The 26969-nt window shown below is 46.9% G+C and overlaps 2 protein-coding genes across 6 annotated transcripts in view; both read right to left on the bottom strand.

Annotated features, from left to right (window-relative positions):
- MED24 (mediator complex subunit 24) overlaps positions 1-10380 on the bottom strand; it is a 66181-nt gene extending 55801 nt beyond the window's left edge. For both annotated transcript variants that reach the window (XM_085877782.1, XM_085877781.1), the window contains exons 1-2: positions 10288-10380; positions 24-153 (exon numbers count right to left, since the gene is read on the bottom strand). In XM_085877782.1, the coding sequence (XP_085733908.1) occupies positions 24-153; positions 10288-10305 (148 nt within the window). In that variant the 5' untranslated portion in view covers positions 10306-10380. The remainder of the gene's footprint in view (positions 1-23; positions 154-10287) is intronic.
- Positions 24-26964, bottom strand: OSGEPL1 (O-sialoglycoprotein endopeptidase like 1). Of its 4 annotated transcripts, XR_015057334.1 has the most exons (11): positions 26774-26964; positions 26376-26462; positions 25797-26280; positions 25032-25257; positions 22233-22394; positions 21925-22129; positions 19995-20140; positions 18643-18773; positions 18449-18520; positions 18088-18226; positions 13602-13699 (listed from the first exon to the last, which is right to left on the bottom strand). XR_015057334.1 is itself a non-coding variant. In XM_085877790.1 (10 exons), exons 3-10 carry the CDS (start codon positions 26231-26233, stop codon positions 150-152), a joined length of 1383 nt encoding a protein of 460 aa, XP_085733916.1. In that variant the 5' UTR covers positions 26234-26280; positions 26376-26462; positions 26774-26964; the 3' UTR covers positions 24-149. The 4 variants fall into 4 exon arrangements, 3 of the variants coding, with proteins under 3 accessions (XP_085733916.1, XP_085733914.1, XP_085733915.1); XM_085877790.1 differs by lacking the exons at positions 13602-13699; positions 18088-18226 and adding an exon at positions 24-153; XM_085877788.1 differs by lacking the exon at positions 18088-18226 and having other exon boundaries at positions 13303-13699; positions 26774-26963.
- Between the last annotated feature and the right edge of the window lie 5 nt (positions 26965-26969).

Genomic DNA, 26969 nt, shown 5'->3' with positions numbered 1-26969 from the left:
AAGGTTTGTCTTGGAGACATTACCTGCTAGTCCAAGGACATCCCAGGAGTTTGCTTTCGGGAAAAACTTTTTGAGATTCAGCGCCCATTGGAAATCAGGCCATCGTTCTCGCCAACCCTGCAGAATGGCCTGCCGCAGGGTAAAAGCCTTCACCTGCAGACACAACAAAGGTACAGCTATCAAGGGAGCACAATCCACAGAGAGTAATATTATGGCACAGCAGCAAAGTAAAGGTCAACTTGAATGGACAGAGGATGAAAATCAGGTCAACACAGAAGTCATATTGAATCAGCCAAACTCAAGCTAAAAGGTTTGAAAATTCCCAGATGTACACAGACGGTTCAACATGATCTTTAGAGGTTACAAGTTGAGTCACCTGATCCAGAATGAGTAATTTAAACTTTAGTAAAATATCAAGAAGGCTTTCCAAATTTGCCAAGGACATTAAATGGAGGTAAGATAGACAGCAAGGGGGAAGAGGTGATCAGATTCGGGAAAGTCCAAATTGTTTTTAATTGATTGGGTTAAAGATTGGCAGATGCAGTTTAACATGAAGAAATGTAAGTCGATGGGGATGGATAAAAATGATTAAGGTAGGGATTAGAAAATGTAAGAGGCAGTCTTAGAGCACGTCACACAGAAGGATCTGGGAGTGTTAATAGATGCATGGGGTGGGGGAGCAGATCGGGCAGTGAGGAGCAAAAGATAAAGCAAGCAGGGTTTTAGGTTGTATTCGGAGGGGAATCTATACTCATGAATGTCAGTGTGTGTGTGTGTGTGTGTGTGTGTGTGTGTGTGTGTGTGTGTGTGTGTGTGTGTGTGTGTGTGTGTGTGTGTGTGTGTGTGTGTGTGTGTGTGTGTGTGTGTGTGTGTGTGTGTGTGTGTGTGTGTGTGAGATAAAGCATAACATAACTATCTTTGACCACCTCCCTCGCTTTGTCACACTACCCCATTCAGCCCCTCTCTTCACTCCTTCTCCTCCTCGCTCTCCGACCGCACCTCACTCTCACTCCATCCTCTCTCTCCCCCCTCTCTCCTCCCACCCCCTTATCCAGTCTTTAACAACATGTGATGAGGCATCGCTCTTCCCCTTCCCACTACCTCGCTCTCCCTCTCTTGCATGCTCCCCCTCCCCACTCCGAGCTCCCTCTCCTCTCTCCCCCATCCTCCTCGCTCCCAACCCATCCCCAACCACCTCCAGGAGTGTATAGCGACATTTGGTGAGGCGTCACTCCCCCCACACCACCTTCCATGCTTCACCCCCCACCCCACCCCCCCATCCAAGCTCCCCCACTACTTCTCCCTTCTCTCTCTCCCTTTCTCTACCTCGACCTAACTCTCTCTCCCTTTCTCTACCTCTCTCTCCCTTCATCTACCTCTCTCTACCTCTACCAACCTCTCTGTCTCTCTGTCACTCCCCCCCTCTCTTCACTCCCTCTTCTCTCCCTCCCTATTCTCCCTCCCTCCTCTCTCGACCACCGTCTCCCTTTTCAATTCAGACATTGCTTGGACATTTTTGGGTGCATGGGTTTATCGATGGCAATTCGTAATTGCTTGCCAAGCCAGCCATTCCGTTGGAGTGCTTGCTTGAGTGCTTAAGCAACTTGCCGAGTGCCTGACAGATGATAGAGGTACAGTTCATGTCCCAATCGGGATGTACAGTCGGCAGTCGCTATACAATGTAGACGTATCCAGAGGGACTCTCCGCGGGTGTGTGGGCATCAGGTCAGGTCAGGTCAGGTATGGGAGCATGCGCCGGAGCAGTGCATTGTTGCATTCACTTTACGCCGGAACTCCAGGGCCTCCGTCTGGCCATCCCCCAGGCAGATGCCTGGCCCATCCCCATCTCCTTGAGATACTGATCAACCTGCTGCAATCACGAGGCACATGGTCAGCCCATTGGCCTCATCCACTCACAAGGCTCCCTCGCTAAGAGAATCTGGTGAGCAGGATCAGTATCAGGAAAACGAGCCCCATGTCCATACAGCCGCAGCTGACGCTCATGGACTATGCAAGTCACAAATCTCATTTGAGTTTCTCTCAGCAACTCTCACCAGCTCACCAGCGATAGCCAAGGATTCTCAAAAGAGACCTGGTACCAAAGGAATTAAGTCTCCATCCCAGATCCCTGGTCAGAGTCAAAATCTCACATCCATGGAGCAAGACTGGAAGCACCAAGGACCTGAAGACTCGGACTTTCGTCCTCCTGTACAGGTACGGACAGTGCCACACCCCATGATCCAGTGAATCCATGACTCCCCAGGCCAGACCCAGATGTCTGTTGACCTCTGGCTCACAGCCAGCAGACATGAATATCACTACCAAGGAAAGTTAATCGCTCCGTGACTTCAACATCCTCACCACAACTAGGTACAGACAAGATAGCAGTATCCAAGATGTCATTGAAAGCCTGAATCTTAACTTTAACCCAGGAAACCCATAATTGTTGTGGCTCCGACTCCTCATTCAGCATCTCTCGGGCCCCCGATAGGATATCTGGAGTCTTTTCATCGTTTTACGGCCATTTCCAGGCTTGCATGTGTAAGCCGTGGTTCACCTAATGGCTGCTTTCCAGGCTGCATGACCCTTTGCTAGCCATCTTGTGGGCCTTTCACTCAAACATCATCTCTCAGCAACACATCCCATGTTTTCCTCAGATGGCCTTTTGCTTTCCTTCCATTCACATTTATACACCTCCTCACACAACTACCAGTCCACATCCTTTCCACATGTCCAAACCATCTCAACCGACCTCAACGCATAACCGCACGAATGCTTTCTATACCTCTTCTTCTTCTCATTTTGGCTGCTCCCGTTAGGGGTCGCCACAGCGGATCAACCGTCTCCATTTCGCTCTTTCCTCCACATCTTCCATTGACACTCCAACCACCCACATGTCCGCCCTCACCGCATCCATGAACCTCTTCTTTGGCCTTCCTCTTCTCCTCCTGCCTGGCGGCTCAATCCTCAGCATCCTTCTCCCGATATACTCTGCTTCCCTCCTGTGCACATGTCCAAACCATCTCAATCTCGCCTCTCTCACTTTGTCTCCAAACTGTCCTACCTGCGCTGTCCCTCTAATATACTCATTCCTTATCCTGTCCATCCTCGTCACTCCCAACAAGAATCGCAGCATCTTTAACTCTGCCACCTCCAGCTCCGCTTCCTGTCTTTTTGTTAGCGCCACCGCCTCCAAACCATGCAACATAGCTGGTCTTACTACAGTCTTATATACTTTCCCCTTCACTCTTGCAGCTACCCTTCTGTCACAAATCACCGCTGCAACTCTTCTCCACCCACTCCATCCTGCCTGCACTCTCTTTTTCACTTCTCGACCACACTCTCCGTTACTTTGGACAGTTGATCCCAAGTATTTAAACCCATCCACCTTCCCCACCTCAACTCCTTGCAACCGCATCATACCACCACCCTCCCTCTCATTTACGCACATGTACTCTACCTTACTCCTACTGACTATCATTCCCCTTCTCTCCAGTGCGCACCTCCACCTCTTGAGGCTCGCCTCAGCCTGCTCCCCACTCTCTCTACAGATCATGATGTCATCCGCGAACATCATAGTCCATGGAGACTTCAGTCTGATCTCGTCCATCAATCTGTCCATCACCATTGCAAACAGGAAAGGGCTCAGAGTCGATCCTTGGTGCAATCCCACTTTAACCTTAAACCGGTCCATCATTCCTACCGCACACCTCACCGCTGTCACACTGTCCTCATACATATCCTGCACGATCATCACATACTTCTCCACCACTCCAGACTTCCTCATACAATGCCACAACTCCTCTCTTGGCACCCTATCATAAGCTTTCTCTAAATCCACAAACACACAATGTAACTCCTTCTGGCCATCCCGATACTTCTCCATCAACATTCTCAAAGCAAACATCGCATTAGTGGTGCTCTTTCCTGGCAGAAACCTATATTGCTGCTCACAAATAGTCACCTCTCCTTTCAACGTAGCTTCCACTACTCTTTCCCACAACTTCATGGTGTGGCTTAACAACTTTATCCCTCTGTAATTTCCCAGGCTCTACACATCACCCTTGTTCTTGAAAATCGGAACCAGTACACTTAATCTCCACTCCTCCGGCATTCTCTCACTTTGCAAGATTTTATTAAACAATCTGGTTAACAACCCCCACTGCCATCTCTCCAAAGCACTTCCATGCCTCCACTGGTATACCATCTGGGCCAACCACCTTTCCACTTTTCATCCTCTTCATAGCAGTCCTCACTTCATCCATACTGATCCACCCCAGTTCCTGATTCACTATCTCCACCTTTTCCAACCTTCTCCCTCTCTCATTTTATTCATTCATCAGCTCCTCAAAGTACTCCATCCACCTTCTCAACACACTCTCCTCGCTCGTCAGCACATTCCCATTTGCGTCCTTTATCACCCTAACCTGCAGCACATCCTTCCCAGCTCGGTCCCTCTGTCTGGCCAATCGGTACAAATCCTTTTCCCCTTCCTTGGTATCCAACTTCTCATACAGCTCGTCATATGCCTTTTTCTTAGCCTTTGCCACCTCTCTCTTTGCCTTTCCCCGCCACTCCTTGTACTCCTGCCTACTTTCTTCATCTCTCTGACTATCCCACTTCTTTTTCGCCAACCCCTTCTTCCTTATACTTTCCTGTACTTCCTCGTTCCACCACCACGTCTCCTTATCTTCCTTCCTCTGTCCAGATGTCATGCCATGTACCTTCCTAGCTATCTCCCTCACCACTTCTGCTGTAGTTGCCAAATCATCCCACCCATCTTTACCACCATCCAACACCTGTCTCGCCTCCTCCCTAAATTCCACGCAACAGTCTTCCTCCTTCAGCTTCCACCATCTGGTCCTGAATTCAGCCCTCACTCTCTTCCTCAAACTCACCTCCAAAATCATCCTACAGACCACCAATCAGTGCTGTCGAGCTACACTCTCCCCTGCCAGCACCTTACAGTCTCTAATCTATTTCAGGTTGCATCTCCTGCTTAAGATGTAATCCACCTGTGTGCACTTTCCTCCACTCTTGTACGTCATCCTGTGTTCCTCCTTCTTCTTGAAATACGTATTTACCACTGCCATTTCCATTCTTTTTGCAAAATCTACCACCATTTGCCCTTCCACATTCCTCTCGTTGAGACCGTACCTACCCATCACCTCCTCATCCTCTTTATTCCCTTCCCCAACATGCCCATTGAAATCTGCTCCAATCACCACTCTTTCAGCCTTGGATACACTCTCCACCACTTCATCTTACTCACTCCAGAAATCTTCTTTATACTCCATCTCACACCCCATAGCTGGTCTCACTACAGTCTTATATACTTTCCCCTTCACTCTTGCAGCTGCCCTTCTGCAAGCTACCCTACGAATGCTTTCTATACCGAACCTCTCTTAATTCCACATTTGATTTCCTATCCTTCAGTCACATCACACATCAACCTCACCATTCTCATTTCATTTCATTCACACCTCCGTTCATCCTCCTTTTTGATCACCCATGTTTCACTGCCATACAACATCACACTTCTAACGCAAGCTGCGTAAAGTTTTCTTTGTAATCAGAGAGAAGACCCTTTTGATGTCAATAGGGGTAACAACTCCCTAAACTTCCTCCAGCCACTTCTAATTCTTGCATTCACTGCTGTCTCCATAACACCACCTGCACTAATCATATCACCAAGGTAACAGAATTTATCTACACGTTCCAGGGATATTGTTGTGGGCCGGGGTTTGGTGGCGATAAACGACCACTAGGGGGAGCAGTAGGGTCGTCTCCACCGAACACCCGGAATTTAGGTCGTGACTCTTGGACAACTCCAAAGGTCACGGGTCACTTAAGGACCGTGCTCGCCAATTCTCTGACGGCGTCGGGTAGGGTTAATAGCCAAATTTCAATATACCTAAGTACCCACGACATCAAATTACCGGGGAGGTCACACCATCAACAGACCTCGGGCGGAACGGGCCGTTTACCGGGCCCGAACAGGATGTAAACCGAGCGGGGATTACCAAGATCCGTCGGTCCAAATTAACAATTACAGCAACAAGGCCTCCCTAATTCCCAATACGCACCATGCTAAACTCATGAAAGAAAGTGACAGACAATGAGATGGTACATTGAACAATCAGGGTTTATTAATAATGGGGCAGGGGAGCACAAAAAGAGCAGAGTTAAACCGACTATCGAGAAGAAATACAAGTAATGTACAAGGCACATAAACAATTGCTACTTATAGACTGGGCCCACAGACACACACGCACACACCCAAAATAAATGGTGGCCGCGGCTTTTATTTGGCCCTTCAGCTCGGGAGGGAAGGCGAACTGAGGGCAAGAGCCTGCACTTGCACCTGTCCGCCTCGTGCGGTCTGGTCGAGCTTGTCCGGTGGAGGGACTCGAACTGTCCGCCTCGTGCGGTTTGGTCGAGCTTGTCCGGTGGCGGGACTCAAACCCACCGCCTCAACGCAACACCAAGCACCAGGGATGAGGGATCGAGCGACGGACGCCAGCCAGGACAAAGGCAGACGAGGCGACAGGTGATCAAGGCCGAAAAACCTTTCAACCGGATCAGACGACACCAGGCGAGGCAGACCCAGCCAGCATCATCGCCCCGACCGTTCTTCGTTCCTCTCGTGAGGTGGGAGGGATTTCTTCCCTGGCCACTTGCCTCCTGATTGGACGGTTGCGTCGTGCGATTCGCTGGCTGTCCCTCATTGGACAGGCCCACGGTAGGCAGAGCAACTCCCACCCTTCTGGGTGGAGTCCCGATCTGAGGCGATGAGCCTCCTGATTGGACGAATGGCGCGCCCTTGCCCTCGTGAATGGAGTCGGCTCTGAAGCGAGTGGTCCCACCCACGTCCGCAGTCAGGAGCACGTGCGTTATGGCGTCGGTGGAGCGAGGCGACGGTGCCGCTGTTGTTGGTGTAAAAAACCCTGACTAAAATATAAACCCGCAGCGCACACATGAAATTCCCATTAGACATAAGGGACGGGACCCTAACGAAACAGATACTTATCGAAATAACTGAACTGCCGGGGCTGCTGACTGTCTATGTGCAAAAGGCTTCCAAATTCGTAACAATATATCCACATAAACTAACCTTTCCACTCTAACTGAAGCCACTTGTTTACCAGCACAAACATCACATTTTAAGTCAGGCACCACCTGCAATCTACCTTTGATGCCACGACACCTCTTGTGCACCCAGCAGTTGCAGGATGTACACAATATTGGATTGCTACCTGCACCTTTTCTACAGACAGCACAGGGCCACCTCCCTTTATTTTTTCCACACATACTTCTCCCGCACCACTTGTCAGTACTTTTGTTTTCCCTGAATTCACTTTCAGTCCTCTGGCCTCCATGCCCTCCTTCCATCCTGTATATTTACCCATTACCTCTTCCACACTGTCGGCTATCAGCACCAGGTCATCAGCATACAGGAGCTCCCAAGGTAAGCTTCCTCTAAATTCCTGTGATACAGCCTCAAGAACCATGATGAACAGGAATGGACTCAAGACTGAACCCTGATGAACATCCACTTTCAATTCAAAATCCTCACTCTGCACTCCATTTACCCTCACAGAGGTTTTTGACCCATCATACATTGCCATTACTACCCAAACTAACAAATCCTCCACACGTAACTTTCTCATGGACCATTGCACCACTTCCTGAGGCACCCCATCAAACGCCTTCTCCAAATCCAAAGCCCTCAAAAGGATATCCAGAGTCTCTGCAAAGACGACTGCATCATCTGCGTAATCAAGATCAGAGATCTTGACATTCCTGAACAATGCACTGCAGCTCGATATCTGACATCCTCCCCATAATCCAGTGCATGCAAGAGCTGAAAAGTGTGGGGGCCAATACACACCCCTGACAAACTCCAGTAACAACTGGAAATAAGTCAGAGATGGAACCCCCACATCTCACAGCATTCTCAATTCTAGAACATAGTTCAGACAACAGATTGTTTAGTTTTGGTGGCACCCCATGAAGACCAAGAATCCTCCAGAGGGCATCCGGATTCACCGAATTGAATGCTTTATAGAGATCAACATCGGCTGCAAGCAGCCTCTGCAAAAACTCTCGTTTGCATTTCGTGAGGACCCGAAGAGCAAGGATACGGTCAATCGTTTACCTTTTTGGTGTAAAGCCTGACTGCTCTGGGTGCTGGTGCTAAAGCAGATGGTGGTGAACCCTATCCAGAATTATCCGAGCAAAAACATTGCTGGGCACTGAGAGCAGCATCACCCCTCAGTATTTGTTGCAGTTCTGGCGACCACCCTTCCCTTTCCAGATAGGGACAAGGACCCTTTTAAAGTCAATTGGGATGGTGCCTGTGTTCCAGGCAGAGCACAGAATGATGCCTGTATTCTACATGCAATGACATGAGTACAGTATTTCCACCAGCCTTGAGAAGTTCAGCATGGACACCACAAATCCTAGGAGCTTTACCCCCATTTCAACCGGTTCACCGCAGCCTGTGTTGCCACAGATTAAACCTCCCGTGTCAGGAGGTTTAACCAGGTCTTCCTTCGTCCACGTGACTGTTTCTAAAGCAAATGGTTATCGGGTATGCTTTACAAAGGTTACATGGTTTCTCTTTGTGAGTTTCAAAGCAAAATATATTTGATAACACCCAAATTCTGAGCCGTTTTCCAGATTAACGTGTTTTTTTTAAATGATCGAGCCAAATTATTTTTTCACCCGTCACAAGCATCTATTTGTAAAGATTAATGTTTGTGCACATCTTCTTGAAATGTTTATATAAATGCAACATTGTTTTTTTAGTTTGTTTTTTGAAATTCCCCCAAAACAATGGTGAAAATTACTCCAAGTTTTTGAGTTGCATACAGTACATATTGCAGTCGGTAGTCACACTGACTCCAATCTGCCGATTTCCGAAAAATTGCCGATATCGGTCAAGCACTAGTGTGTGTGTGTGTTGATCATAAAGCACAACAGTTTCTCTCTGCAAACTACCCTCCCCCAACCCCCTCACTCTCTCCCCCATCCCCTCCTAATACAGTGCATCACCCCACCCATCTCTCTCTGTCTCTGTCTCTGTCTCCAGACGTGTCTGGGCAGTATTTGTGGCTGGGCGGTATTTGTTGCCTGATGGAGTTTGTGTCCAGGTATTATTTATCTCTGGACAGTGTTTGTCTCCAGACTTTTCCAGGCTGTGTCCCTTTGTCTCCGGACGTGTCCGGTTGGTGTTTGTCTCCGGACATGTCCCTCTCACCCGCCTCTCCTCTCTCGACCTCTCACCCGCCTCCCCTCTCTCGACCTCTCACCCGCCTCCCCGCTCTCGACCTCTCACCCGCCTCCCCGCTCTCGACCTCTCACTCGCCTCCCCGCTCTCGACCTCTCACCCGCCTCCCCGCTCTCGACCTCTCACCCGCCTCCCTCTCTCGACCTCTCACCCGCCTCCCCCCTCTCTCGACCTCTCACCCGCCTCCCCTCTCTCTCAGTCTCACCCGCCTCCCCTCCTTCTCCCTCTCACACACCTCCCCTCTCTCGACCTCTCACCCGCCTCCCTCTCTCGACCTCTCACCCGCCTCCCCTCTCTCGACCTCTCACCCGCCAACCCTCTCTCTACCTCTCACCCGCCAACCCTCTCTCCCTCTCACCCGCCAACCCTCTCTCTACCTCTCACCCGCCAACCCTCCTTCTCCCTCTCTCACACACCTCCCTTCCTTCTCCCTCTCACACACACCTCCCCTCTTTCTCATCTTCCTCCTCTCTCTCTCTCATCTGCCCCCCCTCTCTCCTCCCCCTTAGTGGGCAGGTTTGGTGTCTGCCAATGAATAATTTATTCCATTTTGGTGCAGATCCGGATACGAGAATTTATTTCATTTTCACGAGTGTTTTTCAGCGATTCTTCACCATCGAGAGACGAGGACCAAAAAAAAAAAACGACATTCAGCATTTCATTTGTAAAAGGGTTCTGGACGGATTGAGATTCTGACAAAACACGGTGGACGAGTCGGCTCGGTAACAAGAACAAGGCGATCCGATTTGGGTTCAGGTCCCGATTCAGATCGAGCCCATCATGGAACACAAACTGTAAACTGTTCATCCTGGCAGAGGTATTCGCGCTACCGGTTAAACGTACACACTGCTGTGTGAAACAGGAAGACAGGGGAAGTTATCCCTTAATCCGTAGGCCTAATCCAAACAGCTTTATAATTGCACACTTAAAGCGCACACCATTTAGTCCAACGGGAAATTACGAAAACAAACGGAGCAATCAAAAGGCAACTGAACCTGCACGGCTCCGGCCATCCCTTCAGCATGCCTCGGCGCACGGAATCATGGGAAAAGGGGGCTCCCCACAAGGAGCACCCGAGACAAAAGGAGCTGTGAAGAAACAACAAATCACATCGCGAACCGGGGCTTTCATTCATTCGTTTCGGGATAGGTAGTAGGATTGAAATTACAACTCACGTTCATTACTTTAGATTAATTTGAAGAGAGAACAATACTTGATGAACAGGGAAAAAATAAAAATAAAAATAACTCACTTCCAATAGCTTCAGGTCGCAATAACACCGACATGGATTGCGAGTACCCGCTAGATATCGATAGAGGGTTGATGGGATAATCTGTTAATTGTGCATTCCATTCCCAACCCCACCACAAACCGTCACCCAGGTGATTTAGACATCGACGAGTCCCCCGTCCTCCGGAGGGATGCGAAGTCGGGTGTCCCGTCTGCAAGAATTCGGAGATTCCAGGGTGGGTTTTTTTTTCCCCGCGAATGCCTGCACCCTGGTCACAAATATTGGACGACCAACCAACCCTGTGAAACTCCACGAGGTTCAGATCGTTTATGCATACATCTCTTGCGAAATATTCAAGATGTCAAGACTCAGGAGGACCTCGTTAGGCTGCGGTGTTGGTGTTGTGCGAGTACCATGAACAAAGAGAAATGCAGCCTCAAACTCTGTCCCCAAGTCAGATCTGACATTTCAGCTGGATTTACCTGCCGTCTATCATCTTAAGATTTCATATCCAACGAGGTGACATTTGCTTGTGGATAAGGCAAACGTATCACCAAACAGACCGGTCCTGAGACAGACGATAGTTTCAGCTTGGTCCCCGTATACTGCAGTGAACACCGACCTGATCATGGCCTGGCTCGCCGGTATAAACGCATCATTGACAGACAAATGTGAAATGCTCATTTTCGGCTTTCAAAAACTTTTACAGTTCCTTCACATTCATAAACGTGCTGCAGAAAAGTATCCCAAGTATAAGAGGTACACAGGGTGTTCCAAAAAGACCGGGACAACTTTGGTTGTTTATATATTTAGTACCACAAAATATACAACAATAGCCTTTCTTTTATGTGATACATCAAGTTTTCTTTATTCTCAGTTCTGGTGCTTTAATGTAAAAGAAAATGGAAACTCCACAGGAGAAAGCTCAGTGCTCAGAGAATGGTACAAGAGGTTTAAGTGGAGTGGAAGTTGTCAGAAACATAAAAGTACCGGTCGACCAAGCACAAGTGCAACAGACGTTGAACGAGTGCGTGAATCATTTCAACAAAATCCCAGAAAATCAATTTGACACACATTCAGAGAACTGGGACGACCAACCACAACTGTACACAGGATTGTGCATGAAAGACTGAAGCTTTACAGCAATAAGGTGCAGATTCTGCAGGAGCTCAAACCAAAGGACTTCCCCAAACACAAGGCATTTGCCTTGGAAATGCTCAGTCGCATCGAAGATGATGAAGATAACCTGAAAAGGGTCATGTTCACAGATGAAGCTTGGTTTCATGTATAGGGGAAGGTCAACCGGCACAATGTGAGGATCTGGAGCTCTGAAAACCCCCACGTGGTCATTGAACAAATACACGACAATCCAGAGGTCAATGTGTGGTGTGGCCTTCTCTGTGATCACTTGGTGGGTCTGTTTTTCTTTGCGGAAGACACAGTGACCTCAACAATTTACACGAACGTGTTGGAAGGATTCACCTTCCTACATATTGAAGACCTGCAACCCAATATCATTTTTCAATACCATGGTGCGTGCCCTCATTGGGCTTCAGTCATTTGAGCCGTCCTGAATGAAAAATTCCAGATCGCTGGATTGACCGGGACGGACCCACCACTTGGCCTCCATGATCACCAGACATAGCCCCCCCCCCTCGATTCTTTTCTGTGGGGGTTTGTCAAAGATGGTGTCTGCAACACCACGGTGGCAAACCTGCAGGATCTTTGTTGTTAGATCACAGCTGCATGTGCACTGGTGGATACAAACATGCCGAGCCAAACATGGCAAGAAGTCATGCACCACCTTGATGTCTTGCATGCAGCAAACGGAGCTCACATTGAAGTGTATTGATGGTATACACAAAACTTTATGAGTTTCTGTATCATATAAACCAAAGAGCCTGGTGTTGGCTGTCGTTGGGGTGGTGGCTTGGGATCCTAGGGTCCTGAGTTCAAACCCTATCAGCCACTGAATTACTACACCAGGGGGTTGACTCAGCCTGTCATCCTTCCGAGGTCAGCGAAATGAGTACCAGTTCCAGTGTGTGTACTGGTAGAGGGGCACTGCATCAGCGACACAGTCGTGCTTCAAGAAATGATAGCTACCCTGGCAGCTAAGCTGCCAGACGACCACCATATAAACCAAAGGGTATTGTTGTATCATTTGTGTTTCTAAATATATGAACAACCAAAGTTGTCCTGGTCTTTTTGGAACACCCTGTATATCCAATCAATGTTTGGCCAACATTGACAAAGGAAGCAGGTAACCTATTTCCTTATGTTTAAAACAATTACATACCATATGATTGTTCATGGGCTGACCACGGAATGTTCATAAGTTATTAAAAATAAAAATAAAAATATTCGTGGGATGTAGCAAGTGCTGCTGACAAAATAATATCACCATTTTGATATTATTTTGTCTGTAGCCTCTGGCTGCTGGTTGCATCATTGCTCGGAGCATGGCTGTGCCACAGATGTAGTGCCCCTGTTACCAGTAAGCTGGTACTCATCTTGCCAACCTTGGAAGGATGACAGGCTGAGTTAACCCACCTGGTGTTATTTCACAGCATGACAGGGGCTCAAACTCAAAAACCTAGAAACTAAAGCCAGCCACCTTCACCGTTAAGCCAACACCAGGCTTAACCATCGCAATGAAAGATAATACTTATAAAGTGCTTTTTATATCTGGGTGCCCATCATTTAAGAACTGGCACCACTTACAGGCCAGAATATTTCCCTGAAAGTCAGAAGTGAGCTTTAGATATACAGATCAAGGTTAATGGAAAACGTGTTTTATTGACAATTTCATAGTGACAGAAATTCTGGGGAAGCTTGGAATCAAAATTCTTTCCACAGCTGCCTTCAACTGGATTTGAACCCACAACCTCTAGGTTACCAATCCAGTGTTTTGTCATTTTCAATTTGCCACTGGAACCATAACCAAGCCACAATCCAATCATTAAATTAACAAGAAACTAGTCACAGGTACCTAAAAACACGGGTTGGACCAGCGACCTCCATATTCATATTCAAGGCATTGTGTATTCGCAAGTCACATCCAGGAAAAGGGCACACTTTATCATTCCCTCGTGGACAGGTGTTTAAACTTCCTCCGAATATTGGGAATTGACTCTGCTTTGACTCGTGCAGAAATGTCGACTCCCAAAGGGGCTCTGCAGATAAAAACAAACGCTTGGTAAAATTCAGTGCCTCATTCCACCGCACCATATTTTTGTCTTCATCAATTTATTTCCTCTCACCATAGTTCTGCATAAAAACAAGTGGTTGGCTGTTTAGATACACCTACAAACAGCTTTTTTAGCTGGAATTTTAAAAGACTAACTTTACATTTTATACATTTCGGGGAAAAAGTGGTTCATAAACTTTTTGTAGACATGATTGAGGCTCATGCAAGAAGAGCTTGATAAAGCAGAATGGAATGGAACAACATGGAAATGGGGAAACACCAACAGAAGAATAGAAAGAGATGAGAAAGATCAAGGGGGAGGGGGGTGGGGGAGGACACGTGGGGTGAACAAACTGCACGTAATGTAAAAACCACGATAACTTGGGAAAAGGGAGCACTTTGGAATATTGGTCTGGTCGCTCTGATGGTCACCATACTCAAGGAGTTGCTGTTGCTGTGTCCAATAAGCTGACCCCAATGAGAATTGAGGTAACACCGGTCAACGAGCGTATTATGAGACAAAGGATTCGTCACTCCTTAGGTGTCATTTCCCTGGTCTCTGTCTATGCTCCGACTGAGGCGAGTGATCTCACCGTGAAGGACACATTCTACGCCACGCTCGAGTCTGTGGTTGATCAGTGCCCCAGACGAGATACACTTCTCGTCTTGGGGGATTTCAATGCATCGACTGGAACTGATAGGGACGGTTATGAGACATGTGTTGGTCCCCATGGGTCAGGAACTATGACCCAGAATAGCACTAAGTTCCTTGACTTTGCAAGACTTCATGGACTTAGGGTGGCTGGTTCATGGTTTCAGCACCCACAAGCTCATCGCTGGACTTGGTATTCAAACGCTGGCGGTGTGGCAAAGGAGATTGACCATGTCCTCGTTGACGGTCGCTGGAGGATGATCCAGAACTGCAGGGTCTACCGGAGTGCTCAGTTCCTCAATACTGACCACCGGCTTGTTGTAGCAACTCTCAAGCTGCACCTTAAATCCTGGAGAATGGTACCATCCCAGCCTCGGCTGGATGTTGGCAAGCTCAAGGATGAGAGAGTAGCTGAGGAGTTTGCGTACAGGCTGAGTGAACATTTGGGGCGTCTGGGTGGTTTGAGGGGTCCGAAGAGTTATGGAGTACCTTCAAGACCACCGTCCTTGATGTTGCCGGTGGATGCCTTGGAACTCACCGGAGGGCAAAGAAGAATTATGTCACTCAAGGAACACTGGATACCATTGACCAGAGTTGCAGGGCCAGGCTGAATGGCAGAGCTGAGCTGTTCAGGGAGCTGAGGCGTAAAACTGTACATGCACTAAGGGTGGACAAGGAGGCCTATGTGCGAGGAATCTGTGAGGGAGTAGAGCATCACCTGTTGACAGGTGATTCTCGTCCCGCTTACAGGGGAATTCGTGCATTGCGTTCATCCAATCCCATCCCTCGGAGCACTGCAGTTAGCGCAGAGAGTGGTAGGCTCTTGACAGAGGAGTCTGAAGTGAAGGCCCGCTGGACCAGTTACTTTGAGCGGTTGTACCGGGCTGATCCCCCAGCTGTCGAGTTGGATGTCAAGGGTATTACAATCCCTGTTGCTGATCCTCCAATCAACCGTGGTCCACCTTCGCTTGTGGAAACACGGGCTGCGGTGAACCGATTGAAACGGGACAAAGCTCCAGGGATCTGTGGCATCCATGCTGAACTTCTCAAGGCTGGTGGAAATGCTGCACTCGTGTCGTTGCATGCAGTTTTGTGCTCTGCATGGAACACAAGCATCATCCCAACTGATTGGAAGAGGGGCCTTGTTGTCCCTCTCTGGAAAGGGAAGGGTGATCGCCAAGACTGCAACAACTACCGAGGGGTGACGCTGCTCTCAGTGCCGGGCAAGGTCTTTGCTCGGATAATTCTTGATAGGGTTCGCCACCATCTGCTTGAGCACCAGCGTCCAGAGCAGTCAGGCTTTACACCAAAGAGGTCAACGATTGACCGTATCCCTGCCCTTCGTGTCCTCACCGAACGCAGACCAGAGTTTCGGCAGGGGCTGCTTGCAGCCTATGTTGATCTCTGTAAAGCGTTTGATTCAGTGAATCGGGATGCCCTCTGGAGGATTCTTGGTCTTCGTGGGGTGCCACCAAAACTGATCGATCTGATGTCTGAACTCTACTCTGGTACTGAGAGTGCTGTGAAGTGTGGTGGTACCATCTCTGACTTATTTCCAGTTGTTATTGGAGTTCGTCAGGGGTGTGTACTGGCCCCCACACTTTTCAGCACTTGTGTGGACTGGATTTTAGGGAGGATGTCAGAAAGATCAAGCTGCGGTGCATCGTTTGGGAAGGTCAAGATCTCGGACCTTTATTTCGCAGATGATGCAGTCATCTTTGTGGAGACTTTAGATATCCTTTTGGGGGCCCTCGAGGTGCTGAATGAGGAGTCGAAGCCACTGGGATTACGGGTTTCCTGGGTCAAAACTAAGATCCAGGCTGTCAATGACATATTGGATGCTGCTGTCCTGTCTGTGTCTGTTTGTGGTGAGGATGTTGAGGTCATGGAGAGATTCACTTACCTTGGCAGTGATATTCACTGTCTCTGGCTGTGAGTCAGAGGTCAACAGACGTCTGGGTCGGGCCTGGGGAGTCACGGATTCACTGAATCATGGGGTGTGACACTGCCGGTACCTGTGCGGGAGGATGAAAGTCCGAGTCTTAAGGTCCTTGGTGCTTCCAGTCTTGCTTTATGGATGCGAGACTTGGACTCTGACCAAGGATCTGAGACGGAGACTTAATTCCTTTGGTACGAGGTCTCTTCGGAGAATCCTTGGCTATCGCTGGTCAGATTTTGTGTCCAACGAGCGGTTGCTGAGAGAGATCCGGTTGAGATTTGTTACCTGCATGGTCAGTGAGTGTCAGCTGTGGCTGCATGGACATGTGGCTCGTTTTCCTGAGGCTGATCCTGCTCATCAGATTTTCTCAGGGAGGGAGTCTCGTGAGTGGAGGAGGCCAATGGGCCGACCACGTGCCTCATGGTTGCAGCAGGTTGACCAGCATCTCAAGGAGATGGGGATGGGCCTGGCATCTGCCTGGCGGGAGGCCAGACGGAGGCCCCTGGAGTACCGGCGGAAAGTGGACGCAGCGACGTGCTGTTCTGGCACATGCTCCCATATCTGACCTGACCTGACCTACAAAGCCAGTCACCGACTGGGCATCCTTCGTCGTGCAAAGTCCTTCCTCGGCCCACCTGAGTTCCTGACCACATACAAAGCTTTTGTCCACAGCCTGATGGAGTACTGCTCTCCCCTCGGGGCTGGTGCTCCCACCTCTCACCTTTCTCGGCTTCTTGCTGTGGAAACCAAGGCATTTAGGATCATTGTTATCTCCCACAATGATGCCGAGTCAGTCAGTCAGTCAGTCAGTCAGTCAGTCAGTCAGTCTCAGTCAGTCTCTCTCTCTCTCTCTCTCTCTCTCTCTCTCTCTCTCTCTCTCTCTCTCTCTCTCTCTCTCTCTCTCTCTCTCTCTCTCTCTCTCTCTCTCTCTCTCTCTCTGCAGGTTGGTGGTCTTTCTGTCTTCTACCGTTTCCTCTCCAGCCTCGCCCCCCCCCCTTTACTCTGTCTGCGATATGTCCCTCCCCCCCACTTCCCCACGCCACTCAAGCTCTGTCAGCAACCCCCTTGTGGTAAAACTTACAAAATCAAGAATCACTGCTCACCTTCACTCTTTCATTCCTCTATTTTCCTGCTTTTGGAACAAACTCCCACATTCTCTTCAATCCCACACTCCCCCCCCCCCCAGGTCTTTAAAATAGCTGTTCACCACCATATCATATCTTCCCCCACCCAAAGTCACAATCTTTTCTACCCCTGTTAATCCACCCCAAACTCACCTTCTTCAAATTCCCTGTTTTCCTCCCTGAAAGTCTCTGTTGTGTCCATCTTGTTTACCCTGCGTACCCCACCCCATCCCATCCCTCACCCTTCCACAGATCTCCAAGTGTCTCTGTTCCCCAATGTTTTTTGCTTCCTTCTCCCACCCCTCTTGTTGTACGTTCTGTGCGTTAGCTCTTATACGAGCCTTGACATTGTATACAAAAATGAAAATAAAAATAATACTGCAGAGGTCGAAATCATCAGCAAAAAGATAGGCATGATTTTCAGACAACTCATCGGTGAAGATGAGGAAAAAGATGGCCCAAAACACAGCCTTAGGGAAATCCAGCCCTGGCACATTCCAGCCTTGGCAGGGAGCGATAGATGTTTCAGGTTTTGTGCACATTACATTAAATAAAAAAAACACTTCCCCACAATCTAACAAACTGATATTTGAATCATGTAAAAGTGAAAATGATGCTGACCACGAGGTACATATACATTCTCATCATGTACAGCCTACCAACTGGACGACACAAGCCAATCAAACGGTGCACAACTCAGCTCACGGTGTGCGGAGAAACCTATTTTTCATTGCACAGGTGTGGAAAACACTTCATCAAGTGTTTTGTGCTTTGTCTTCATTCCGGGTGTTCATATAACTTCAAAAAAAAAAAAATTTCCTTCAATGTTTTCATTCATTCTTTTTGATTTATTCACAATAGCATTTTCTTTTGCAAAAATTAATTGCTTATAGGGAAACAATAGCCTCCTTAATTAAACGCGCTACAAAGAGAATGTAATGTCAGCGATTTTTGTCATGAGCATCAATGACTTTCATAAAATTCAAAGCACAATGCACTATATACAATGAATTTGCTTACATCGGTTCAAAACGAATCCCTTCAGGACTTGGTAGAACCCCGAGGTTAGCTCGAAATCGCTCCACCCCATTCCTGCAGGTCATTTACGCGCGTGGGTCAAAACACAAGCATGAAGAATAAAGTGTTGCGAAGAACATCATCCAAATTCAACTTGAAAAGTAGTGGCCATCAAAAGGAAATGCTCCACATCTCACCATGCAATCATGACCCCATTGTCAGTGCAAAGTCGTGCTGGAGGGCACAGAAGGTTGAAGTCAGCGTCACCGGCTACGGACCGCAGCATGGCACGAATGTATGCATTACTGGCAACACCTCCGGACACCACCTGTTGAACACAACATGCCCTCGACTCAAATCAATCTGTGAAACTGGATTTGAACCTGCAAACAAATCAATCCGACTGACTCCTCCATTATTTTGTATATTGTCATCAGCTCTGCCACCAGAGGTGGATGGAGGTTGTTTTCACCACCGTCTTTTTGTGAGCAGGATATCTCAATAAGTGGTAGACGGATTTGGACGAAATTTGGTGGACAGGTTGGGCGTGTGAGGACGATGAATCGATTCGATTTCAGTGAAAATCCGGATCCGCAGGCAGATCCAAGAAGTTTTTCAGTGATTCTTCTCCATTGAGAGATGGGGCCAAAAGCGATATACAGCACGATATCTCAAAAAGTTGTGGACGAGTTGTGACAAAACTGGATGGATAAATTGGGAGGTGACAAGAACAGGCCGATTAGATTATGGTTCAGGTCAGGGTCCAGATCTGACCTCGCAGTGTGATACAAAAACGTAAACTATTCAGCATGGCGGAGATATGCGCTCTTCCGAGTGCTGCTCTAGTTATTACTGTTGTACATAATACAACTAAAAATGTTTCGCAGCAGGATGGAACATACTTCGCCTCTGAGAAACTGGATATGAGTTTGAAATACGAACCAATCTGGATTTGACTGCACGTGCCACCTTGTACAGTGCCAGCAGAGGGCGCAGCATCAAAGAGCACACGGTCTCTCTGAGGACATGTTAAACCGGTTTGCCGATTTGCAATGCAGACATTACAAATTGCAAAATGTCAACTTCATCTTATTCAAATGGCTTTGAATTATAACCGCAATAATTGTTACACAATCACTCAAATATATTTGTATCACAACCCTCGTTGGCCCCATCCCAAAAAAATCTATCAAATTAATCTCGTCGCTCATGAGATCAACTTTATAGATTATTGTCTTGCTCCATCATACATCGTGGATCTCCTTCAGACTTCCAACCTAATCCGTTGCGTTGTTCTGCACCTCGTCCTCGTCCTCGTTACTGTGCTTAATGATCCGGATTTTCTAATTATTTTTGAAATAAATTTTTCCATTAACATCTAACAAGGATTACAGAAAGCATCAACCTCCAGTTGATGAATTGCACAAGGGAAATCTAACATTTTGTGGAGGGCGTACACCAATTGTTATTGATGCTACACAGAACGGGTGACAGATTTTAAACACTACCGAGTCATTGACAAGAACACCCTCCTGTTGTCACAGCTCACCAATGTCGGATTTCTGGGCACAAGCCAATATCTCAAGGCGAACATCATAGCACGATGTGTACGCTTCACGATATGCAGCCCAACGGAGTGCTGCACTGCACTTGCAATGTCAGATGCACAGCTCAACACATCTCCAGGATTTTTCCCTGCAAAGAAAACGCCACCATTCCATTGCTCTGATACGAGGCTTATTAAAACTTTTCAACCTTAATGGAACAAATAGCAAACAGTGTTTAACGTACTCAACATCGAAACATTTCACACATAAGAGTTATGAACCTGCCACATCCAGTTAAAACCAATCGATTAAAACAACTAAAACAGCACTCTATAGAGTGCAAACCTCTGCCAGGCTGTTCAAAGAGTTTACGTTTTTTACCCCACTGGTAGGGCGGATCTTAACCAAAATTCAATCGGCTTATTCTCGTCACCGACCAAAGTCATCCACCAAGTTTCGTCCGAATACCTCCACAAGTTTTTCAGATATTGTGCTATATATCATTTTTGGTCCAATCTCTCAATGGTGAAGAATCTTTTTTTTTTTTTTTAAATTCTAGTATCCGGATCCAGATCAAGATCTTCACCAAAATCTTGTCAATTCATCCTTGTCCAAACACCCAACCTGTCCACCAAGTTTCGTCTGAATCCGTCCATAACTTTTTGAGATTTACTGTGAGCAAGATATCTCAAAATGTTATGGACGTATTCAGACGAAACTTTGTGGACGGTTTGGGTGTGCAATAAGGACGAATGGATTAGATCTTGGTAAATATCAGGATTCTTTGCCATTGAGAGATGGAACAAAAAACAAAATATCAGGATGATATCTCAAAAGGTTATGGAAGGATTCGGCCAAAACTTGATGGATGAGTTTGGTCGGGGACAATAACAAGGTCATTAGATTATAGTTAAGGCTTGGATGCAGATCCCGCCTATCATTGGGCTACAAAATGTAAACTGTTCAGCCTGACGGAGGTAAGCGCTCTACCGAGTGACATTCTAGTTCCAATTGCACTGGCCATAGGCTAACAACAGAGGTCTGAAGCCTGAGGCCTATATGTATTGTCACCTTCACAAGGCCCATGGTGCCTATCGGCTCCAACCTTTCGATATTTTTGTCCCCCAGACTCTGTATAGAATTGATTGATGAATTTTGTGTGGACAGTGGCGTGAAAACGGCAAAGCAGGGGGGGGGGGCGAAAAACACCTCAATGGATAGGTTATGAGCTGTAGTTGTGCACCTTGACACTGGTTTTTTGACAGACATGAAGATGCGAGGAAAAAATAAAAAACGGTATTTTTAATCGCGCTAATATATTATATTGCGAGACGCCAACCATGATGACGCTGCTAATAAATCCTTGTCTTTCATTACCCTCATAACCCATTCCTTATTATTGTTTAATACACGTTTAAACCTTTAGCCCCTTTTTTCTGTGTTCCCATAACGGCCTTTAACAACAAGAACGATAGCTTCATTGTCCTCGGGGACTCATATGTTCAAAAGAACATACCCTTATATTTTATGATCCTTTCAACAGTTGTTTGGTTATTTTACACTGAATGGAAAACTTATAGGGAAGGCATGGCGATTGTGAATATGACACTTCCGAAGATGTGTTGGACAAACATACATCCAAACACTTGCCCTAATATGTATATACTGTATATATAATATATATATATATATACATACATGGTACAGACTGATAGGATAGCTCAGAGGCAGCAATTAATTCTCCTCAGGAATTAATTTCAGAAATGTCCGGGTTTGTTGAATCTTTGCTTTCCCAATGTCACAACGATCTCTTTAAAATACACGTTGCTGACAATCAGATGTAGTTGCAGAATTTTTATCATAAGATTGCAATACGAATATGGTGAGCCCTACATGACCAATGAACTGTATAAACCACCTTGAAGCACCCACCCTCCTCCTTCTCTTTCCTCTCGATAATCCGACAGACTGCAGAGAGCAGTCCTGAAAAAGAGAAGTTGCAGTCCCTCATTTGTATCAAAGGTTCTGGTAGATTCATGGCATCACAATCTCCTTTCAGAGCCACATGTTCCAGAGCCTGTCCTCCACTCATGCCTGCACATTCAGAGAGTCGGAGCAGAGATAGGCGCCGAGCTATCTGAAGCAGGACACACGGGGAAATTTTTCTTTGGATGGACAGCATAACCACCTCAGCACAGCCAATGGAATAAAGGAAGTTTAATTTAAAATCTGTGAATTACCCTGTCCAGCACACATCCAGGGGCAGAATCAAGCGTTTCTCCAAGCCTGAGGAAGTCCCCTATTCCACGTGCTACAGCCAGGAGACAATGTCCGCCAGAGAGCAGGAGGACAAGGAAGGGAAAAGGAACGGGATGCAGTAAGCGTACGGTGAGGGCGTGAGCCTAAAGAAAAACACAAGTTTCAAACACACGTGGACACAACGTTAACAAGCAAGTAAACACAATTTATCAATATATTATGAGCGAGAAGGGCACTCGGTAGAGCGCATACCTCCGCCATGCAAAGCCTTATCCATGACAACATATCGGGACAAAGACATTTTTGAGATGTTGTGCTATATATCGTTTTTGAGACCTATCTCTCAATGGTGAAGAATCACTTAAGAAATTCAAGTAGTCAGATCCGGATTCGGATCTTCACCAAAATCGAAGCAATTCGTCGTGGTCACACACCCAATGTGTCCACCAAGTTTCATCCGAATCCATCCACAACTTTTTTGAGATATTGTGCTATATATCAGTTTAGTGCTCTCTCTCAATGGTGAAGAACCACTGAAAAAATTATCAGATCCGAATCCGGATCCGGTTCTTCACCAAAATTGAAGTAATTCTTCCTTGTCACACACCCAACCTGTCCACCAAGTTTCATCCGAATCCGTCCACAACTTTTTGAGATATCCTGCACACAAACAAACAAATGAAATTGCTCGTTGAGCAAGGAATTGTCAGAATAACTTTGTCATATCTCCATAATCTCTGAAAAAACAAAAACCTGGAAATCAATTTGGTTCTTATAAGTCGATAGTGCTACTGTTAAATGAGTTATAGCACTTAGTTTGGCCATGATCATAACTTGGAAGTAAAGTCAATCGGACTTGAAATGGCGTTATCGCAATTTGAAAGTTTTGACCCAACCCCCCTGACATTCGACCCCCGACCGCAAAGAAGGGTGTTGGTGTGACACCCCAATGAGACATATGGTTGTATGCAGTATTGGAAGATGCACATTTTGGATTTAGTTTGAAGTCCATATGACCATTTTAGCGGACGTTATTGTAAAAATAAGAATTTCGGTTTTTCGGTGACTTTAACCTTGACCTTTGACCTAAATTCACCAAAAACGACAAGTGTCTAAGTTGGACCATGGCCGACGTCTGTACCCAGTTTGGGCATGATCGCTGAAACGGTGTGGCTGCAACAGGGTAAACAAACACACAAACAGACAAGCCGGTAGGTGGACATGGGTAGTCGACTACCCAATAGAACCTGACGCAACGGGCCCGTTCGATGGGGAATGATCTGAGGATTAAGCACAAGAAAATTCATGATTCCAGCTTCAAGGGTTAATGCTGCAGATTGTTTTTTCATTAAAATACCCCACATTAAGGTTTTTCGGCCATTGCTAGGCAACGGAGGGGTCCATAGCAACGGTTCTTTCTCACACATAACTCGGACATACCATGAACCTACCATACCAGTTTCATGTATATCTGACTCATAGTCTCTGAGATATAACGAACTTCGTTTTTTAATTGTTTTCGACCAGGGTTCATTCAAAGTCTATCTTCTCCGACAGTTTTTATAGGATTCGGCTGGAAATTTTTGACAATATGGCTGAATGTACTGTCCACAGTCGCTCGTGGCCCGATTTTAGAAAAAATAATTTTTTAATGATTTTTCAAAAATTTCAAAGTCCCGTTGCTAGGCAACGGTGGTGTCCATAGCAACGGTTCTCATTTACACACAACTAGGTCATGGTATGAACCTACCAACCAAGTTTCATCGAAATCGCTATTGTATTAACGGAGCACTGGACCGAACAGACAGACAGACAGACAAGCCGGTCGACGGACATGGGTAGTCGCCTACCCAGTAGAACCTGACGCGATGGGCCCGTTCGATGGGGAATGACCTGAGGATTAAGCACAAGAAAATTCATGATTCTAGCTTCAAGGGTTAATGCTGCAGATTGTTTTTTCATTAAAATACCCCCACATTTAGAGGTTTTTCGGCCATTGCTAGGCAATGGAGGGGTCCATAGCAACGGTTCTTTCTCACACATAACTAGGACATACCATGAACCTACCATACCAGTTTCATGTATATCTGACTCAGTCTCTGAGATATAACGAACTTCGTTTTTTTATTGTTTTCGACCAGGGTTCATTCAAAGTCTATCTTCTCCGACAGTTTTCATAGGATCCGGCTGGAAATTTTTGACAATATGGCTGAATGTACTGCCTGCAGTCGCCCGTGGCCCGATTTTCGAAAAAACAATTTTTCTATGATTTTTCAAAAATTTCAAAGTCCTGTTCCTAGGCAACGGTGGTGTCCATAGCAACGGTTCTTATTTGCACACAACTCGGTCATGGTAAGAACCTACCAACCAAGTTTCATTGAAATCGCCATTGTATTAACGGAGCACTGGACCGAACAGACAGACAGACAAACATATCGATGGAAAAACTGATAATAAGGGTAAAACAAATTTCAAAAATTTTTTTTTTTTTGACTGGATCGACTACCCAACAGACAAGACAGACAGACACACAGAATGACACACACAACCAACCAACATAATTACCGAAATCCGAAGGATTCCGGAAATTAACAAACAAACAGAAAGGGGTGAAAACATAACCTCCTTCACCTTCGGTGGCGGAGGTAAAAATGCGAAATCCATTCGGAAAATAATTCAAATGATGAAGCATTTCTGAACAAAGGGATTCAGTTATTGAACATGACATGGAAGAGGAGAATGTATCAAAGAATTACAGTGGGATACAAATCATTCCAAACCTCCATGTGATGAATCGGGATGAAGGGTTTCGGGCAAGCATCGAGAAGACCAATTGTAAACTCCATCCCGACAGCAAGGCTAAATGGCAGACCAGGTCGCACGGTGGTGGCCACAGCCGTTAGATCCCCCACAGAAACTCCAGCAGCTCGCATCGCCTCATCAACCACTCGTGCTACATTTTCACGGTGAAGTCGTTGTGCCATTTCGTAATGTATCCCACCCATCCTGCATGAAAACAAGCCCGATCACAAAGCACCCTAATTTCCCATACAAAGAATTCCTGCATGTATTTCTCATGAAATCTAATGGTGTTTGTTGAGAATCTCATCAGATCCCATGAGAAACTGTGGGTGTCTTTTCAGGGTTGTGGGATTGATGTACTGAAACTGTATCTTTAATTATCCAAAAGGGGCTAACTATGCATGGTGGTGGTCGTATGGCAGCTTAGCTGCCGGGGTAGCTATCATTTCTTGAAGCGCGACTGTGTCGCTGATGCGGAGCCCCTCTACCAGTACACACAGTGGAACTGGTACTCATTTCGCCGACCTCGGAAGGATGTCAGGCCGAGTCAACCCCCTGGTGTATTAATTCAGCGGCTGACGGGGCTTGAACTCAGGACCCTAGGATCCCAAGTCGCCACCCTAACTACCGAGCCAACACCAGGCTAACTATGCATAAAGACTCAATGGAGTCGAAGCAGTCTTTACACAGAAGTTTCTCCCACAGGCCACGACGATATAAATCTTCATCAAAACATCTCTCACTGAGTATGCGTGTTCAACTGAGAGTGCAAAGCCTCTCCGAGCACGACGCCATCCGTCGCATCTACGACGGCGGCCCCCGTCTCATCGCAGCTCGTCTCGATGCCGAGCAGAGGACGCGTCGTGTGGGTAGTGCTGTCGTGCCGTGCAGCGGTGTAGCGAGACGGCGGTGAAAAAGTGACGGCCGAGGTGAAGCGAGAAACAACTGGGGATCTCATTATTGATAAATTGGTTGCCCAGTCGTGGTGATGTGGCGGTGTGGACGTTGGCACAACCACCGCGATGCGTGAGCTCGGCTTGGAAATGAAGAAGCGCCGCGGTGCAAGGGGGCAAAGCGAGTTTGGAGCCCGAATCCAGCCTGGGATACAGGGAGTGAACGCATGGCAAGGTCCACGTCGAGGAAACCTCAAGGTCATCACCACCATCATCATCATCATCATCTCACGATCACTGGACCGAACATGTCATGATGGTCACGTGGACAAATCTGGGGGCAAGGCAAAGAGCAGCACATGTGACGTTCAAGTGTAGAAATGAACAAACACAGTCCATGCAAATTTGAAACATCAGAACCAGCTTTACCAATGACACGTGGAATGCAAGGGGCGATCTTGGTTATCACCTGTGCACCGATTTGGGAGGACAGGGGGTTGTTAAATGGAGAAAGTACTGCAAAGAGATGAATGAGAAAAGTTAGGAGTATGATCAATGATATCAAAACTCCGCCATTGTTGCATACGTAATAAATAGATGGTCTTCAAAATGACAAACAGGCGGCAAGGAAAACGACGGTATACCGTACGGCCATCCATCGAGCAAGAATAACGGTTTAGTTCTGTACATGGAGACCACTGTACTTCGGTGGACTTTTTGAAAGCTTCCCGAAGTCAAGTTCCATTTAAATGTTGAAAATATTGACTTTCTGGAGGTAAACTAAAACTTATTTAATCATTTGTTGGACGATATCTGGGTTCTGTTACCTCGTATGATAGCAAGGCCCAATTCGCTGGTCGGTCGACGCGGACAGAGAAAATGCAATTTGATATCGCGATAAATGAAGGAACACTGCGAGGAACACAAACGTGTGTTGGAGGAACGAGGAAGAACCGAACTAGCGGACCAAACCGTCGGTTGTTACATAACTTGAGGGGTGGGGGTGGGGTGGTGACTGCTGAG

The sequence above is a fragment of the Eptatretus burgeri genome, chromosome 4 (assembly GCF_056783735.1).
Source record: "Eptatretus burgeri isolate ZD-2024b chromosome 4, Ebu_testis_v1, whole genome shotgun sequence".
NCBI classification, from domain to species: Eukaryota; Metazoa; Chordata; class Myxini; order Myxiniformes; family Myxinidae; genus Eptatretus; species Eptatretus burgeri.
Note: the sequence above shows the minus strand (reverse complement) of the source record. Positions and strands in the feature narration are given on the sequence as shown.